Source organism: Drosophila melanogaster, chromosome X, assembly GCF_000001215.4.
Source record: "Drosophila melanogaster chromosome X".
NCBI lineage: Eukaryota > Metazoa > Arthropoda > Insecta > Diptera > Drosophilidae > Drosophila > Drosophila melanogaster.
In genome coordinates this window covers 17,762,869-17,780,162 of record NC_004354.4, presented here as the reverse complement: position 1 = coordinate 17,780,162, position 17,294 = coordinate 17,762,869, and the positions used below count along the sequence as shown (strand labels likewise).

At 43.0% G+C, this 17,294-nt stretch overlaps 1 protein-coding gene across 3 annotated transcripts; it reads right to left on the bottom strand.

Annotated features, from left to right (window-relative positions):
- Positions 1 to 1,454: 1,454 nt before the first annotated feature.
- unc-4 lies at positions 1,455 to 11,594 on the bottom strand. Of its 3 annotated transcripts, none has more exons than NM_133014.3 (4): positions 10,548 to 11,594; positions 3,888 to 4,066; positions 3,608 to 3,747; positions 1,455 to 3,083 (listed from the first exon to the last, which is right to left on the bottom strand). In NM_133014.3, exons 1-4 carry the CDS (start codon positions 11,230 to 11,232, stop codon positions 2,321 to 2,323), a joined length of 1,767 nt encoding a protein of 588 aa, NP_573242.2. In that variant the 5' UTR covers positions 11,233 to 11,594; the 3' UTR covers positions 1,455 to 2,320. The 3 variants fall into 3 exon arrangements, with proteins under 3 accessions (NP_573242.2, NP_001285390.1, NP_001285389.1); NM_001298461.1 differs by having other exon boundaries at positions 1,584 to 3,083; positions 3,608 to 3,751; NM_001298460.1 differs by having other exon boundaries at positions 1,584 to 3,083.
- Positions 11,595 to 17,294: the final 5,700 nt, after the last annotated feature.

Here is a 17,294-nt window from a genome sequence, read left to right as displayed (position 1 = left end):
CAAGCTTGTACGCACAAATAAACCTAATGAAAAACGTGTGAAGAATGGTTAAGAGCGGCCAATTTGATTTGCATCGAAAAGTAATTGAGCCACAAGAAAATAAAGTGAAAAAGAAAGAAATGCCAAAGAAGTTATGAACGCGCCACGGGGGCACGAGTCCGCCGACTGCGTCTCGAAGCATCGAGATGAAGATGTGGAAAATCTTCCAAATCATGCACAATTATTAAAATCCATAAACGTAATAATCATATCAACAGGCAACAATAACAACCAGGTGAAGCCATTAACAGCATGCCACGAAAACGCAGCGTCGATGGGTTGGGGCTCAAAGGGGGGATAAAAAAAGGGGATCAAAAGGGGAGGGGACGAAAGCGCAAACACTGAAAAATTAATAAGCAATAAAATTGCCATGAAATGAACTACACCACCACAAATTCCCATGAAAGCGAACCGCTCCAGGCCGCTGCCCATGCCCCGCCCCCTTTGCCGTCGCCCCCGCTGCGAGGAAGCCGAAACGGTTAATCGGTTGTACCGTTCGCAAGCAGATTGGCCGCTGCCCGCATGTCCGCATGCAAATTCAATTGACACTTCGCCGGCCTTCGACTGCGTGGACAGGTTTGCCGCTCATTCTCGCAGCCCCAAAACCATGCAGCTCCATGGGGGCTCTCTTCTTCCTCTCATAAGAAAAAAAAAAAAAACCTAAAAAAAAATTAAACCGATGCCTCTGCCCAACCGCAAATCGGTTATGAACACACCGACCGATTTGAGGCCTGAGTTGCAGCCTGATTAATGGGCTCAACTCGAAAACTTGTTCCAATTTCAAGTGCTTTGGTTTTTGGTCAGTCTGTAATTGATCAGGTAACTCGAATCTATAAGTAAGGGATGAAATCATTACTGTTCTGTTGTACATTTCAATACGATTCCTGGCGAAACTTGAAAAGTAAAGCATTTGAGATCTGCAATTATGTTTGAATCCTATTATCAAAAGAATTGCCTATTCGCAAAGGTTTACATACTTCAAAAGAGTAGATATTTAACATTAAACGAACCAAATCGGAAACCTGTAATTCTCTGAATACAATATGTATCTTCAGATTTAAATGTATCTTTAAAAACCAAAGACATGAGTATGCTCATGTTAACAATATAATTTCCTCAGAGCTTTCCATGAGAAATGGACTCTTTTAGCAGCTGCATTTAACCATAATCCCATTCCATTGATGTATTTCAAGCTGATATCAATTCCATCGATATATTTCTTAATGTTGGAGGTCCATAATATTAACGGGCCGTATAAAGATGATGTCCGTGCCATTGGGAGATCCTTTGCAACCACTTGGCGCACTCGCTCGGATTTGCACGCCATTGCTCAAGGAAAACACTTTTCAAACATCAGATTTAAGTGTGTGTTTTTGATGCCATTTAAATTGCCATTTATTGAATTCCATTTCATTGGGAATTGGGTAATTTTCAGAGGGGCCTTTCGGGGCTTGCGCAGTTTTTATTTTGTGTGTTTTGTTTATTGTGGTTAAGCTCGACTCGAAACGAAAATGGGTAAATAATAATCGTAATTTGTTGTTTATGTGGTTTTTCTCTCTTTACAGATTCGCATTTTATTCTTGTTTGACAATCAGTTTTTAGATACAATATAATTTTTAGCAGCCATTTCGCCGTTCTTTGCATGTCTATATGTAATATTGTGTGGGTTCTCTCATATTTGTAATATTCTAGCCTGCTTTTTTCGACACAAAAAAAAAATTCGCTTACTTAACTCGTGGATTTCTATGCAATTCTTTGTGTTTCCCATCGTCAATTGGTTTTCTCTTGTTTTGCTAAATTAAATTACATTTTTACACAGGCTCTCTTACATAGCACACACACACACACAGCACACACATTCACACGCATTCACACTTTGAAAAAAAATGTCCTTAGTCAATAGACTTCTATTACATAATTATATTATTCATATTTCAAGCATTGCTTTGGGCAGCAGCCACTCCAAAAAAAAAGATTATTTATAGTATATATACGCAGTACAAATAATAAATTCATTTACAACACTAATTTAGTCTCTCTCGGGGAACAAGGTCTACGATAAAAAAAATTAAAAAAAAAATTTAAAAAAAAATGCACTACACATTACATTTGAATAAATAAATCACTTAGGGAATATTTAAGCTCTGAACCGAAGATACATACAAATGGGGAAACTTAGAGTGGGAGACGTGGAAATAAGTTGAGCAAAACATTCTAGGAACGCGGAAATCAAAGAGGTCTCGAGGGGATTCGGCCGGATCGTGGCCATCGCGTGGTTGCCTCACGTGTTGTTGAACAGCAAGGACTCGATGCTGAAGGGATTGCTCCGGCGCATGCTGATCGGCGATGTCTGGTGCACCAGATTGGCCACTGCTGCCGCCGCCGAGGCGGATGCACTGCCATGATGAAGGTGGTGCTGATGGTGGTTGTGCTGGTGCCCGTGCCCGTGTCCAGATCCCGATCCCTGACCCTGGCCCACCACCAGACCGTGGTGCTGTTGGCTGCTCTGCAGGTTCAGTTGATGGAAGGCCTTGGCGGGAAAGAGGAGCGGCTTTGGCGAGTCGCGCTCCCTGTCCCGCTCCTCGGACTCATTGCCATCCATTGGCTCCAGCTTGCCGAACTGGACCGCTCCATTGGAGAGCATCGAGGGTGGGGCCACCGAACTGGGGCTGCCCAGGCTACCGCCGCCGCCGATAAAGCTGCCCGCCCGCGAACTGTCGCCATCGCCATCCAGTCCGCAGTGGAGCGACGAGGAGGCTCCACCACCTCCGCCGCCTCCAGTGCCACCGCCACCACCTCCTCCGCCACCGAGACGCACCGGACTGACGGCGTCGCTGTCGCCCTCGTCGTCGCTGTCCGTGCCGCCCACCACGTCGATCTGGATGCCATCGTCCTCCAGGTCCGAATCGGAGAAGGTGCCGTTCGCCTTGTGCTGTGATATGTACTCGGCCTTGAGGGCCTCCAGGTCCACGGTGATGCCCTTGGCCTGCAGTTTCCGGGCCTGCCGGTCGATGGCCTTGGCCAGCTTCTTTCGACGACGGGCTCTGGAAGATGTAAAAAGAAGGGGAAAAGGGAGGAAAGTTCGGTTTAGTATTAGCTAACTTCCAATTGGTTTGATTGTAGTACTTCTGGTCAAGAAGCTATTGGTATATCCTGTCCCTATCTTGGATTTAGATACATAAAACTTGGCCCTGACAAGTATTTCACTATACAAATTGATAAATGATCAAAATTACTTGAGCCTTACAATGGCTATATGTTAAAATATCACTTAACAAATGTTCAAAAAGTAACAATGATCAAATCGTCTGCGGTCCTAATCAACTAAATTGGAGTTAAAAAATGATAGCCAGTTTGAAAGCCGTACATTTTACGAAATCACATTGTTTATGACAACTTGAATATGCAATTTCGCAAATGATTGAATTTTAATATGTTATTGGTGTTAATAATCAGATATTCGATGGGTAGTTGAGACTTTGGTATAGCTTTTAAATTGCATGTTTATCACCGCCCCGATTGCTGTTTAAAGTTACTATTTAACTGGATTCAATTCCGGCTAACTTACCGCTCTTTGGCCTTGAGCTCGTTGGGCGGAATGGGCTCACCGCTGCAGGTCTGCGGCTGGGCGTTGTGGGCGGGGCGGCCGGGTCCCTTCTTCGTGTGCTCGCGCTTACGCACCTTGGCACGTCGATTCTGGAACCATACCTATCTGGAACAAAGCGTATAATCTCAGCAAAGGTGCTCGCAAAAGGACAAATATGTATGTATGGTTCAGAGAACGGGGGTAATCTTCTTCTTCTTGGATATGGTATAACTACATTCGAATCGATCGGAACTAAACTCACCGCAACTCGCGACTCCTTGAGGTCCAGCCGCATGGCCAGGGCCTCCCGCATGAAGATGTCCGGATAGTGGCTGGCGGAGAAGGCCCTCTCCAGCTCCTCCAGTTGCCAGGAGTTGAAGTTGGTGCGCGACCTGCGCCGCTTGGCCGCACTGCTGTCGTCGTCGCCGTCGCCGGGAAAACCTAGGGAAAACAAACGGAGAATGGGGAAATCTAAATGAAATGGGATTCAAAAACACGAGAATAGAGTCATTAATATTCGCCAGCCGGACGGATGGAAGTTGGCTTATTAAAACTAATTAGGGTGGTGGTGCCAAAACCGAAAAACCCAAAAACCGAAAACCAAAAACTAACCACCGAACTCCACACACATGGGACCCCGAAAATTACCCAAAAATGGAAAACGCAATACGAACGTATTGGGAACATGGGCGCAAAACACTTTGTAACCGACACTAAAAACCCTATAATTAAGTGTTGGAAAATTATTTAAATTAGCCGACGCACAGAGGCACACACGGAATGCATAAATATTCATAATCATATATTTCAATTACACCGCCAAAGGGGCCACAAACGAGTGTCCCCCCTGTATTTGCTATATGCTATATGGTATCGTGTTATAACTCATAGCTCCCCCTCCCCCTTCCCGTTTTCCCAATTTCAATTCCCAGCCGCCGGCCCACAATAAAAATGAAACAATTTAATTACGTTTCCCTGCTCCTGACGCACCATTATGTACCCGGTTCCACCCGATCCCATCCGATCCTATCTATAGTTTCCTATATTTAGATTATATACCCCGAATGGGGCGTGGCCAACACTCACATTCACAGCGAATGCATGCAAAAGGCAGCGCAATTTATCAAATTAACTTGGATCTGGCCAAAGGAACACGGTTGAATTTTGAGAAATGGGGAAGGTTGAAGGAGCCAAGGTGTTTGGACATTAGATGATGGCCACAAAACACAGCGCAGGGCAGTAAGACAGAAACTGGGAGCAAATAATACTATTTGTACAAACAATCATAGTTAATCATTCTAATAATAAATTCTGTCATAAGAGTTAAAACTACCAATGTTTAAACTCATTGAATCATCCTATCCGCACATGCCAATCGAAATAATCGATACGCGGGCATCGATGGGCACTAAATACAACACTGCTGATGCGACCACTGCAATTATTCACTCGACTCACTTTCCAGCAAAATGAATGCATGGCATACAATGAGCCATTTAGTGGCTTAGCATTGTGCCGTTGGCCGATGAAGCGACCACTCAAAGCGCCGCCACTCAGCTGACTTTGTAATCGCATTAATTTGGGTTTTTAGACAGACACTGTACTCCGTACACAGTACACTCTGTACTCCGGACACCACCCCCTCCGATGCCCGCCCCCTTTGGCGGCCTTGCCACAATGGTTGGCTGGCTACCTACCTACTGCATACGCACACCCGACATTAAAGCGCAATAACAAGAGGACGCCCCTAATGAATGGCTTGCATTCTGCTGTTAAGTGTACCTAATTATGCGTGCCGCACTGTAACGCGCCCCTCTTCCCGTCTCTTTCACGCCAGCGAGGGAAAGTAAAGACGGAAACTCGTTTGTTTCCAGCGATTCGGTGTGCCAAAGAGAGAGGTTAATAACTCAATAACAAAACACGGCCAAATACACAACAATAATGGAGACATTAAAGCCAAAAGCGACAAACACCGACTGAATAAGGTGCCGCGGTGCGAGCGAGATGGCCAGCACAAAGTGCATTCAAATGACTTAATAATAACAGGCCAAGTTAACAGGGGTGGCTCAAAGGGGGGGGGGGTGGGGCCAAGGGCGGTTTCTATTCTATCAAAAAGTGGTGGAAGGGGGTTGGGCGGTTGGGGTTGCATTCATTTGGAGTGCCCGACAACTGGAACATAATTCATGTTTTTGGCTCTTTGCGATTTGTGAGTGGCGAGTTGTACCGCCGAAACGAGATCGAGAAGCGAGTGTGGGAGCAAATGCAAACGATAATTGAAATTTATTATGATTATTGCACGCCCCGAGTGTGCAGTTTGCAATGGGCCATGTGCAATATGCAGTATGCTATATGCAGCATGCAATTTAACAATGTGCAAGCGAGCAGACTGAAATTTGGCAACGTCGCATTGATTCACTTCACCAAAAATCCTCAAAACGATGAGCAAAGGGAACGGTGAGCAGAAACGCAACGGAAACAAAAACTGAAAATGAAACATTCAATTAAGATGTTTATAATGTTTATAATTAATTCACACTATGATGAATATCTTCGCTCAGTTTAGTAGCAGACTCATTAAGGTTTTAAAATTAAAGATATTTAAGAAATATTTTCAAGATACTTTTCTCAGTGAGTGACAAAAATTCGAAAGCCCTTAGTTAGGGTATGCAAGGAAGGTAGCAAAATCAGAGGGTACGAGTGTATATGTTGTTGCATGCCCCAGTCACATTCCGTGGCAAGCTATTTTCGTTTACAGCTCGCGTCAGCCAGGCAATATAACAGTTACCCAGACGCACACACCATACACACATACACTCCAGTCGCCAATAACCACACCCCCAACCCTTCGTCCTTTGCCCCCCTTTCCATTCGACCCCCTCGATTCTCGCGGGCGAGCCACTTAAGTCATAAAAATTAAAGCGAAAATATAAAAAAAGGTAAGACATGAAAGCAAAGGAGAGTAGAAGGCGAAAAGAGGTGAAGGAGAGAACACTAAAAGTTAAGGGTGGAGAAGGGGATCCAAAAGGGGTGCATGGCAGAGGCGCACGGGTAGGGCATTCAAAAGAGGGTGTGAGTTGTTTATTACATTCCCAAAATCTAATGAGAGCACTCTTGTAAGTATTGAGTATCCAAAACAAGCCCATAATTATCGAAAGTTAAACATTTTCAAAAATGTGGACATACAAGGCATACAATCCATTAACAACGTTAAGTTGTTACATAAGTAATTATCACAATTTGTTAAGGTACATACAATTTCCTAAAGGTTGTAATCACGTAAAAGAAGTTTTTGGTAAAAAGTTTGTATAAATATAAAAAATAAGTGTAATATGATGCTGCTTATGCTTAAAGAACTCATAGTTATGAATCCTAAAACAAGATGATATAATGAAAAGGTTCTCCAACAATCATAATTGAGAAAATCACCTCATTTCCAGTCACACGAAAATAAAATCTTGTACTGAAGAAAAAAACCCATTAAAAGGCGGAAATACTTAAAAAGCGAACGGGTATAACCATTTTTGATAAGAACACTGAAAATCGAGAATGTGACTAAATCAAAGGAGACGGAGTGCGAAACGATTTATCATTCAGTCAGTCAGTCAGTCAGTTACTCCGGCGGAATGGAACCTTCATGCCATCATTCCGTCGTTCCATCAATGGGCCAACTTCCGTTTTGAAGGCGGAACGGAAGTGCTCTACAATTATGTGTATATGTATGTATGTATGTGTACTTCCCGCAAAAACCCCTTTTCGGGTTTTTGGCTATACGGAATTCATTAGGACCAGAAAACAAGACAAGAAGAAAACAAAATGGCGCCGCTGTGTGATGGTAAACTGAAAATCGCATGATAAATGATTCCGATCGCCTTATGACAGTTTCTTCATTTCCGGCGTGAAATGAGCAAAGGCAAGTAAACGTCACGACGATGATGATGACGTCCCACCACCTTCACCACCTCCACCACCACCCACACCCACATCCACCTATATACCTACGAACGTATGCCCATCGAAATCGCAGACTTTTGGTTGCATGTCAACTCTCTGCCGCAAAATGATTAATGAGCAAAGAGTGCGATGGCAACCCTGCCTCTGCCGCAAGCTCAGACAAAAAACAAAAAATAAGAGGGAAAACACCCACTGGAAGAGTGGGTATCCACAATCTGCACAATCGCCAGCCTAATCAAATTGAATCAAATCAAATTAATAATTACTTTTCAAGAAGGAAGTGCCCCTGCGTTGGCTGGCAATTAATTAAGTCCCCGATCTGGGGACAGAAGAACTCGAAGGCCCAAACCCACACCCAAAGCCCAGCCAAGTGCAGTTAATTACAACAAGCGGGCGAACACGCCCCCTGCTAACGCCCCGCCTTTGGATATATGCATTATGGCCATAATTACACCAACTAGCCATCATTTGTTAATGCTAATTGGTCAATGAGCCACGATCTCTGCTACGCTCTGGCCACTGCCAACTGGCCAGTGGTGACCAGTGACCAGTCCGGTTTTCCAGCTCCGAGTTTCGAGTCGCCACTTAATGGCCAACTGGGCGATCACAGCAAATGGCGTCCCATCAATTTCGGGTCTAGTGATTGCGCCCCTCCAATTGTCCGGACAAACGAATTGAAAGAAAGTAAGTCGCGCTCACCGCAAACAAGATGAACTTAATTCATCATCAATGGGAAAAGTGATCTTTCTTGGCTAACAAGAGTTTCCCGGAATTGTTACGATTACGGAATAGGTTAGACAATTGTTTGATTACCCAATGAGCTTCGCCATTTAAGCTGTTCAAGTGCTGGAGATCTTAATTGGCTCTTTCTAGGGTATGTGTTATGTTTCTTAACCCAAAGGTTACACAAACTTGTGAGTACTTGGTCAAGAAAATAATTTCAGGAATGATATATGTTGCAACATTCATAATATATATATTATATACGAGTGACAGTAGATGAAATATTGATACCTGATGCAATACTTTTCTAAAATACGAATATTTATATTTTTTAAAGATAACAATACCACTGAATTTAAGGCTTGTGTGCACTTTTGGAAACTAGTCGCAAATGTGGCAAGGGATCTTAGCCAATTAAGAGGCAAAACAACGAGTTACCGTTCACACTTTGAAAATTGTGTGTTGCCACAGTTTTAGCATGACATGGGTCAGTCAATTTGTTTATTGTTTATGGATCGCCATGGTCCATGGATATGGATGTGTGCCCAATTTGGGTGTCTACGACCTTTTCCGGGGGAGCACAGCAGGCGGCAATCGCTGGCAGTTGGCACACTACTTTGTATGCTAAATCGAATCAACGAAATCAATCGGACTTTACATAATAATCGATCGCTGATTAGCTAAATCAATAAATGTGTTTTGCAGGTAGCAAAAGTCAAGCACAACTGGCCCGCCTGATACAGAATGCTCGATTGGGGCAAAAACAGCGTGAATGACTGACTGGCTGACTGGCTGACAATCGGAAAGCGTTTAGCAGGGCTAATTGAATGAATTAGCATATTGTCCGTGCTCCGAGCATGATAACGAGCAGGATGAGTGCAGTGAAGCTATGGCGTCTATAGCCCCTATTCACATGCTAATAGAAATTCGATCCGAGCCGATCTGGCCAAATGGATCGATCAGCCGGCGCTGACCTCCACTCGCGATGGAGGAGGCGCGTGTTCCGTCCGACTTGATAATTCATTTGTCGATCTGGGATCCCCGTTCTCCGTTCTCCGATCTCGCCTATGAATATATCCCAATAGCTAACAGCCGGCGAAAGTTGGCGCTGGAAATTGATTTCATGGGAAAGACTGAGGAATGCGACTTGTGACGCGAGTTTCAGGCTACCACACACACGTGTCGCCGATTAACTTTAGGATCCGTCAGCCTGTTAACGGTATTACTTAATTGATGATCGCTCATTGAGTCACTTGTGCATCATACGAATGAAATGATTTTGTGTAAGATCGTTTGCTACTTAGCTAATCCATATACACACATACATTGTATCAGCTTTCGAAATTCACTCGAGTAGGAGGTTTCGGTCATATAAAGCAGCCTTTGTTTGGACTGCTTGATTGGATCATTGATTTCGGACAAATGGAGCAAATTACCAACTGTATTTACTAAGCTTAACCTTTTATACAAAATGATATTACCTATTATTGGGTAAGCTACAATTTTCAAAATTTGTTTTGTTCGAAGATGATATTTCAAATGGATGCAATCCTATTGGATATATCAATTGGAATATTTCATCTGCTTAAAGTTAAAAGCACCTGCCCTTAACACTTTTTTTATAAAACCATGTTTTTCGGGTGTGATAATAATCTAGAAACTAATCCAACATCCTTGACGCAAAGTAAGCTAGTTATATCAAGTTAATCCCCAAATCCTTAAAGGTGCCCTCTATTACTTTACATAAAGTGAATTATTAAAGAAAAACCTTGTGACGATAAGAAACTTTGGAACTGTAAGCAGATCTCATTCCGCTGAAAGCTAAACTATCTTTACTTTTCCTAATAATATATATTATCCTGCAGGTTTCTGTTGTCATTAATGATTACTTTGCATAACATAAATTGCTTAAATTTTTTCATCTTTATCAAATACTCTAATTCATAAATTACTGTGAATATTTATCCCTAGATCAGATTCTCTTTTAGGCAACTTTATTAATAGTTTATAGTATATATTGAATGCTAGAAGTTTAAGCTAAGGAAGTTCTACTGCGTTGTCATCCAAGCGAAATGGTGTAAGCAAGACTCTCATAATGTATACACTTTTACATTCAAGAAATACCACTTCCTTAAACCAAAAAATCTATAACGTTTTACTTAAGCAGTAGCTACTGTTTGCTTATCTTCGCAAGTCTGACTGTATTTTCATCAAATGTTTGAGGCAAAACAACGCAGCTTGGACTTACCGCCATCCTCATTAGATCCTTCGCTGGGTGGTCCCGCCGGCGGCAAACTCTGCCGGTTGCCGATCATCAGTCGGTGCTGGATGGTGGCCACTGTACTGGCGACGGCCGCCACCGCCGTCGTTTGGGCGGCACTCACGTTTCGCAGCGCCGCCGCACTCAGTCCCGTTAGATTGGCGAACGCATTGCTAGCATTCACAGCGGCCATTTGCGTGGCGGCCGCGGCGGCAGCAGCGGAATTCGGATGTCCGCCGGCGGAGGCGGCATCGAAACGGGGCCGCCCGAGGAAGGGTCCGTTCGGACCAAAGACGCCCGGCACGCCGAACTGAAGGAAGGGACCCCAGGGCGGTACGCGGACGCCATTAGGCGCCAGTTGGGCGGCGGCGGCATAAAGCTGGAGTGCGGCCGTCGGATGGAGGCCCTCGGAGGGCATGCCGCAACCGGATACGGATGTGGAGCAGGCGCTCGATGGGGAGCCACCCAACAGATGCTGACCGGCGTTGGTCCGGTGGGCGTTGGGGATGCTGTTACTGCTGGTGCTGCTACTCCGGCCAGTCTCCTCCGGAATTTCCTTGGGACTGTGATTGTTGTTGTTGTTATTGTGGCTGTTGTTATTTCGGCTGGCACTCGAGTTATTGTTGTTGGTCAGGAACTTTTTGGTATCGCCCTCGGAGGTCTCCAAAACCATTATGGTCCGTAGTTTAGGCCATGAAAATAGGTCTATTTATGCACAATTTCGTTAGAAGGGGGTTTTATTTTGCGCGGGGGTCAGGTGTTCACTCGCGTAGGACTTGAAAAAAAAATATGTGTGTTTGTTATTTGTATTTATTTATTTGCTTCGCTGAGCCGTCGGCCGGCGTTAACCAAACGACGCGTCTTTGCACACTGATTAAATAAAACTGCACTTGGGCAAAAGTTCGGTTTCGGTTTGCTTTCGTTTGGTTTTGTCCACCGTTTATCAGCTTTTTTCTCGGCAGAGAGCGAGTGGGCCAGTGGGCGAGCGAAAGAGCGAGAGGGCGAGCGTGAAGGAGCGGCAGACGCGCTCGCAATGAAAATTCAATTTGAACTGAGCGCAGCAATCGATGCGTCCAGCGAGGAAACCCAGAAAAGCGGCGTCGTCGTCGTTGTCGAGCGTGCGAGCGAGAGGCACATAACCATGCGCGGGGGGCAGGAGCGTAAGCGTGTGCGAGAGTGGGAGAGAGAGCGAGCGAGAGCGGGTAGATTGTTGCCATGTTGCTGTGCGAGAGCGTGCGAGCGAGAGGGAAATTCATCAGCCCCAGCAACAACCACTTAATTTTTATATGTGCCGTTTCAATTTCGATCAGCCATCCCGCTCTACCCGCGTACTGCCTCTCTCGCCATGAGTGGCCATTTTGCCGCGAGAGCGAGACAACCGTATGTCCATCGCGTATAGCACTTCCATTGGCCGTCTGGTAAAATAGGGGGAATTCCGGCTGCGCTGTCTCCGTCGCTGCCGCGGCGAAGGCGCTGCGTCGCCATTGCCAAAAACGACTTGAAGAGTTTTCAATTTTCTTCAACTGTGTGTGAGCGTACTTTTCCAGGGCGGAGTTATGCGGCATTTTTTCAATTTGCCGAGACATGAAATTATTATGCTGCCGCTGCTGGCGTTGCTGTCACCGCTCTGCCGCCGCGCTGCCAGCTGAGAGCTTCGCCATAACCATACCATAAATGGCAATTTTCCTTGCGACAAATAGAAAATGAAAATTCGTTAACAATTAATTAGCCAAAAGGGAGAAGCGGCTGCTTAGCCCGAAAGCGATTGTAAGGCGTTTTCTGGCCGATTTGTTAGCACTTTGTTGGCGGTTTCCACAATCAATTTGTTTCTCTGGATAATCTGGGGAAATTTGCCTTGAAAATATATTCTTCTTGGATTTTAGTGAACAATTATGAAAATCGGGATTGTTACTTTTCGAGTGCTTTTCTCCAGTGAAACAGGCTTGGTTTTATATCACAGAATATCAAAATATATTTACTCTCCTAACTCGGTGTTATTTTTGTGTTGTTTTATTTTAAATTGATCCTAAAAAAGTAAAAATACTAGATGCGTTGAACAGATTTTGGCAGATTCTGTAATAATTTGTTGACATAAACGCCTCGTTCCCAATTTTCCCTTCTGAATGGCATCTCCCAACTTTTTTTGGGCGGCTGCTGTGCTGCGCATGAATCATTCATTTTCATTTTATCGAGCGCCAGTCGGCCACTGCCACTTAACCCATTTGCCATCCTTAACACCCCAACGCCGTTTTTTCTTATGGAAAAACTCTGGCCTGGCAATCAATGACATTGTACGGTAAAGACCCCTCGTAAAGTACCCTTTGGTGCCCCGACTTTCCCCCCCATAGCTCCCTATTACCGCCCCCTCATCTGTCAGATGTTTTGTTGGCAGGTTACTTAATTGCTCGCCTCTCGCTTCCCTACTAGTGCACTGAAAAAAAGGGTTTGCGTAAGTGTGAGAACTGGATTTTACGATTATATAGGGAATTTATACGTTGAATCAACTGTCGAAATGAGTCTGTTGCTTTTTTGCGAGAAATGATCAAATTATTGAACAAGTTTCAATACGAAATAATTCATCTTTCGTACTGCACTGAAGAAAATGTACAATGCTTGTCATTGTCTTTTAAGGTATTTTTCAAATATGTTTGCATTCTTACACTTTTATACTGTAGACTTATTCTCAATCCAAGAAACGTTTACTTCTATAACAGTGAAATACATAAAATAAGTATCTATATATTGAAGTCAAAAACAAGCAATTCATTTAACTAATAATATCCCTATAAGATCTAATATAACACAATGAATTTCAAGCTATAATATACGATACTAGACATGTTCATCCAAAGTTGTTCTCATTTAAATACGAATCTTAACTTCACAGTTTACGATCAAATTTTAGAGATAGATATTTACATATCTTTATTTAATATATAACTAATATGAAGATTAAACATTAACCTATAATAGTTATGTAAGCCTAGCAATATTCATTATACTTAATTGTTAGTTTTTCCATTTTATACCTTTCAACATCGTTGCCAAAGATTTCACTTCTAAAATTCGCGTAATCCTTGATTTACCATTTTACATTAGGCGTGCCAGATGTCTTTTGACACACATTTTCTCGACATGTATCCCTTTGCTTTTGCGCTGCTACTACCATTCCGACCCCACCCCCCCCCCCTCTCTCCCTCCCTCAGCCTGTCACATGTGCAACGTTGACGCTGTCGGTTGGTGTTCGCTTTATTAATGACTTACAGCGCCAGTGGCCGAAAAGCCAAAAGCGAAAGGCGGCGAGTCCACCCCCCAGAAAACCACCCAGAAAAGGAAATCCCTATGCCCCAAGCCACTCCCTACACACACACACCCCCCCCCTCCGCCCACTCTGTCCTTTGTGCTATCAGTTTGTTAATAAAATTTCCATGCGTACCGAAACTTAATTAATTCAGCTACAGTTTGTTGCAAAAGTTCTCCCCAACGGCGCCCATGTCCTTGGGCCACCCCAAAAACGCCACCTCATGCCCCGCAAACCCTCACGCAAATCAAACGAATGAATTTTAATTATTTTTTGTGCCAGCAAAAAGTTTTCCGCTCTCAGTTTCCAGGAAAAACTTTTCTTCTACTGTGCGCTCCAGCAGGAAATGAAAGGCAGAGAGTGGAATGATGAGCGAATAATGAGAGAGAAACATTGGGGAATTGGGGTATATTTTTTATGTTCTTCTCAAGGTTTTGGCTAATCAGAATTTATTCGAGTGAATGTGATGGAAATCGAAGTGGAAACTGCCAAGATTTTAAAATGAATTACTGGTTATGGTATTCAGATTTTTTGTGTTTCTTGGACTTTGTAACGGAAAGTCCGCAAATATATCGATTTAAAAAGAATGCTGAATTTACAGAAAGCCATTATAAATTTGTATATATTATACCTTTTGTTTCAATACCCCTACCATAACCATAATATAATCATAATCCTAACAATTTTTGGAAACATATGTCCTCATACCAAAAATGGCACATGTAAAGCATATTTTAAGCTTAATAATTGCAATATATAAATTACTGTTAAGCATAAAACAACAAATTCAAATTTACCCTATTAATAAGGATATATATATTATTTCTTAACATATAAACATACAACTAAACCTTAAGAAGTTTAAGAACAATACAAGTAGATTAAAACCTTAACAAAAAAAAAAGCACCGAAATAAATAGAGAATATTGTCAATAGTAAATACAAGTTATTCCCATTGTTTTACGGATCTCTCCACAAATGAATAGTCTTAAAAAAAAACAAAACAATGTAGAATAGTCATAAACAATTTGACTTAGAATAGGCGCACTCAAGATCGAAGCAAAATAAAACCAGTAAGGCAGGGAAATCGAATACTGGGAAATTCGCTGGCGAGGCAGGGAAATGAGCCAAGTGGCCGCAAACAACTCGGATTGGATGTGGAATGTGGGATGCTTTGTGGGGAATTTTCCGCTCAAAATGTCTCTTTGATTTGTCTGTCAAATGGCTGCAGTGGCGTGGGCGGAAAATGCGATGGTGTGGCGAAGGGGGGGGAGGGGCAATCGGGCGGCATGGCGATATGGACGGATATGAAAACTAAGGGAATGACAGACAGGAAATTGAAGAACTGCTCCATGTCATTTGGAAATAAGTAATGATAAGTGGGGATACCAAATTGGCGTGGGATGTTGTGCTCCAATATGCGTACTTTGAAGTGAAAATTTAAGACTCATTCCATTCCAGAACTTTACAATATCATATTTAGAAAAAACAATTAAACATTCGATTTTCAATAATGTGTACCTTGAGTGTATGGTACTTACTTGGTTTAAAATGTAATGCTTAAGATCTTTGCATATAAAATTATATCATAACCTTTCACTGAATATCTAATACCTAATCACACGTAAATTAGTTTTAACATTTACTACGAGTGAAAGTCTGATAAAATAATTTCATTTAATACGAAACTTTTCTTTATAGTTCTACTGCTAGTCAAAGAATGTTTTTATACGATTTTTGAATAAGTATTTTATTAGTATTATAATAATTTGTAATCTTTACTTAAACGCCAAAAATACCTGTAATGAAAACCCACTTTGTTACGATGCTACCCATTTCGTATATTGCAACCATAAAATCCATTTCGATGAGCAAAACTTTGATGGAATTCCATTGGGCCACCCCTAATAGATGCAGTCTGAATTGTGACAGTTGTGAGTTCGATTTGAGTTGGTCCAATTAACGAGCGTGTTAATTGGCCGTCATTCGGACAGATAGAGCATAACCAGCGTGTCAACCGCACATCATATTGTGGCCATCAAAAATGGCTAGCGCCACGCCCACTCAACCTGATTTCGGCATTATAATGCCGAGCGATCAACAGATGCAGCGGAAAACAGGAGTCAGAAATCGGGATCGGGGCGCACATGTGTCGCTAATTTTGAACAGACACGCCCACTTTTCCTGCAGCGAAAACAATACAAAGAAAAAAAAACCAAAACCAAAACAAAGAACACGACAACCCCCTTGGAAAATTCCGACCATGAAAACCAGGAAACCTCCCTCCTCAGCGTCTTTTGCTTTGTGCTGGCAAAAGTCAAGTCACACAAAATTATGGCAATTACGCTAAGCAGGCCATTTATTTTTATGAGCCCACGAATTATGAATAATTGCAAGTAAAGCACACACAAACTAAGAACAGGCTTTCGGGGGCGTTGTCTTTGAGGGGGGGGGGGGGGTGACGCCACATCGTTAGCAGACATGTTCGAAAATCCATTTTGACATTCGGCGCTGACATAATGAAAAACCGCATTCGCATGCCGGCAGTTTCCTCGGCGATTCCATCACGGATCGAAGCCAATCTGCAGAGCCTCCCACACACACAGAAGCGCACACACAGGCACACACAAAACCCCCCGTTGCTGGGTGTGCGGATTCGTCATTAGGCTCATAAAATTACAATGACTTGGCCAACACAGACTCTCACTCACACACACGAATATGCATATGTATTCACACAGCGAGACAACCAGCAATCTTGACAAATGACAAACAACAAAGCTGAAGTCTTTTTGCAAGTGGCAATGTACGGAAGTGGGATTACCCACTACAATCTGAAAATATACATGTTTTATATAGCATTATCCAACACTTCTTTTTAAACAATCATTTTATTGAGTCCTTACAAATTTGGCCTATAAAACTATAGTATCAATACTCAGACTTAATTGCTGTATATGGTATTACCCAATACTGTTTTCCAATTTACAGTATTTAAAACTTTAAATGAACAATAACAGAGCCAATAACACTCATTATATTGTGTAGCAATAATTATGGTTTATAAAGCTAATTTCTTTGCTATACGAGTAACTGATATACAAACTTGTTATTTTCAACACTCATAAAGGCAAACCTTAGACATTTTCCACCGCGCTCAATCTTCCAATTAGACCAGCGATTTCCAGGGTATTAGAAGGCGGGTTTTGGCCACTTTCTTTGTCTCTTTGTGATTTGGCACAGACAACGACGAGGACATCAACGCCATCAGCGGCAACAACAATTGACATTCATTGGCTAGTTTGATGGCCGCAGCGCAGCCCTCCGCTGGATGTCCTGCATGTCCTGAATGTCCCGGATGTCTCGGCTGTCAACCCCACACAGCCTAATACATTGTCCTTGCCCAGTTCCTGCTGGTGGATCCTTGGCCTGGT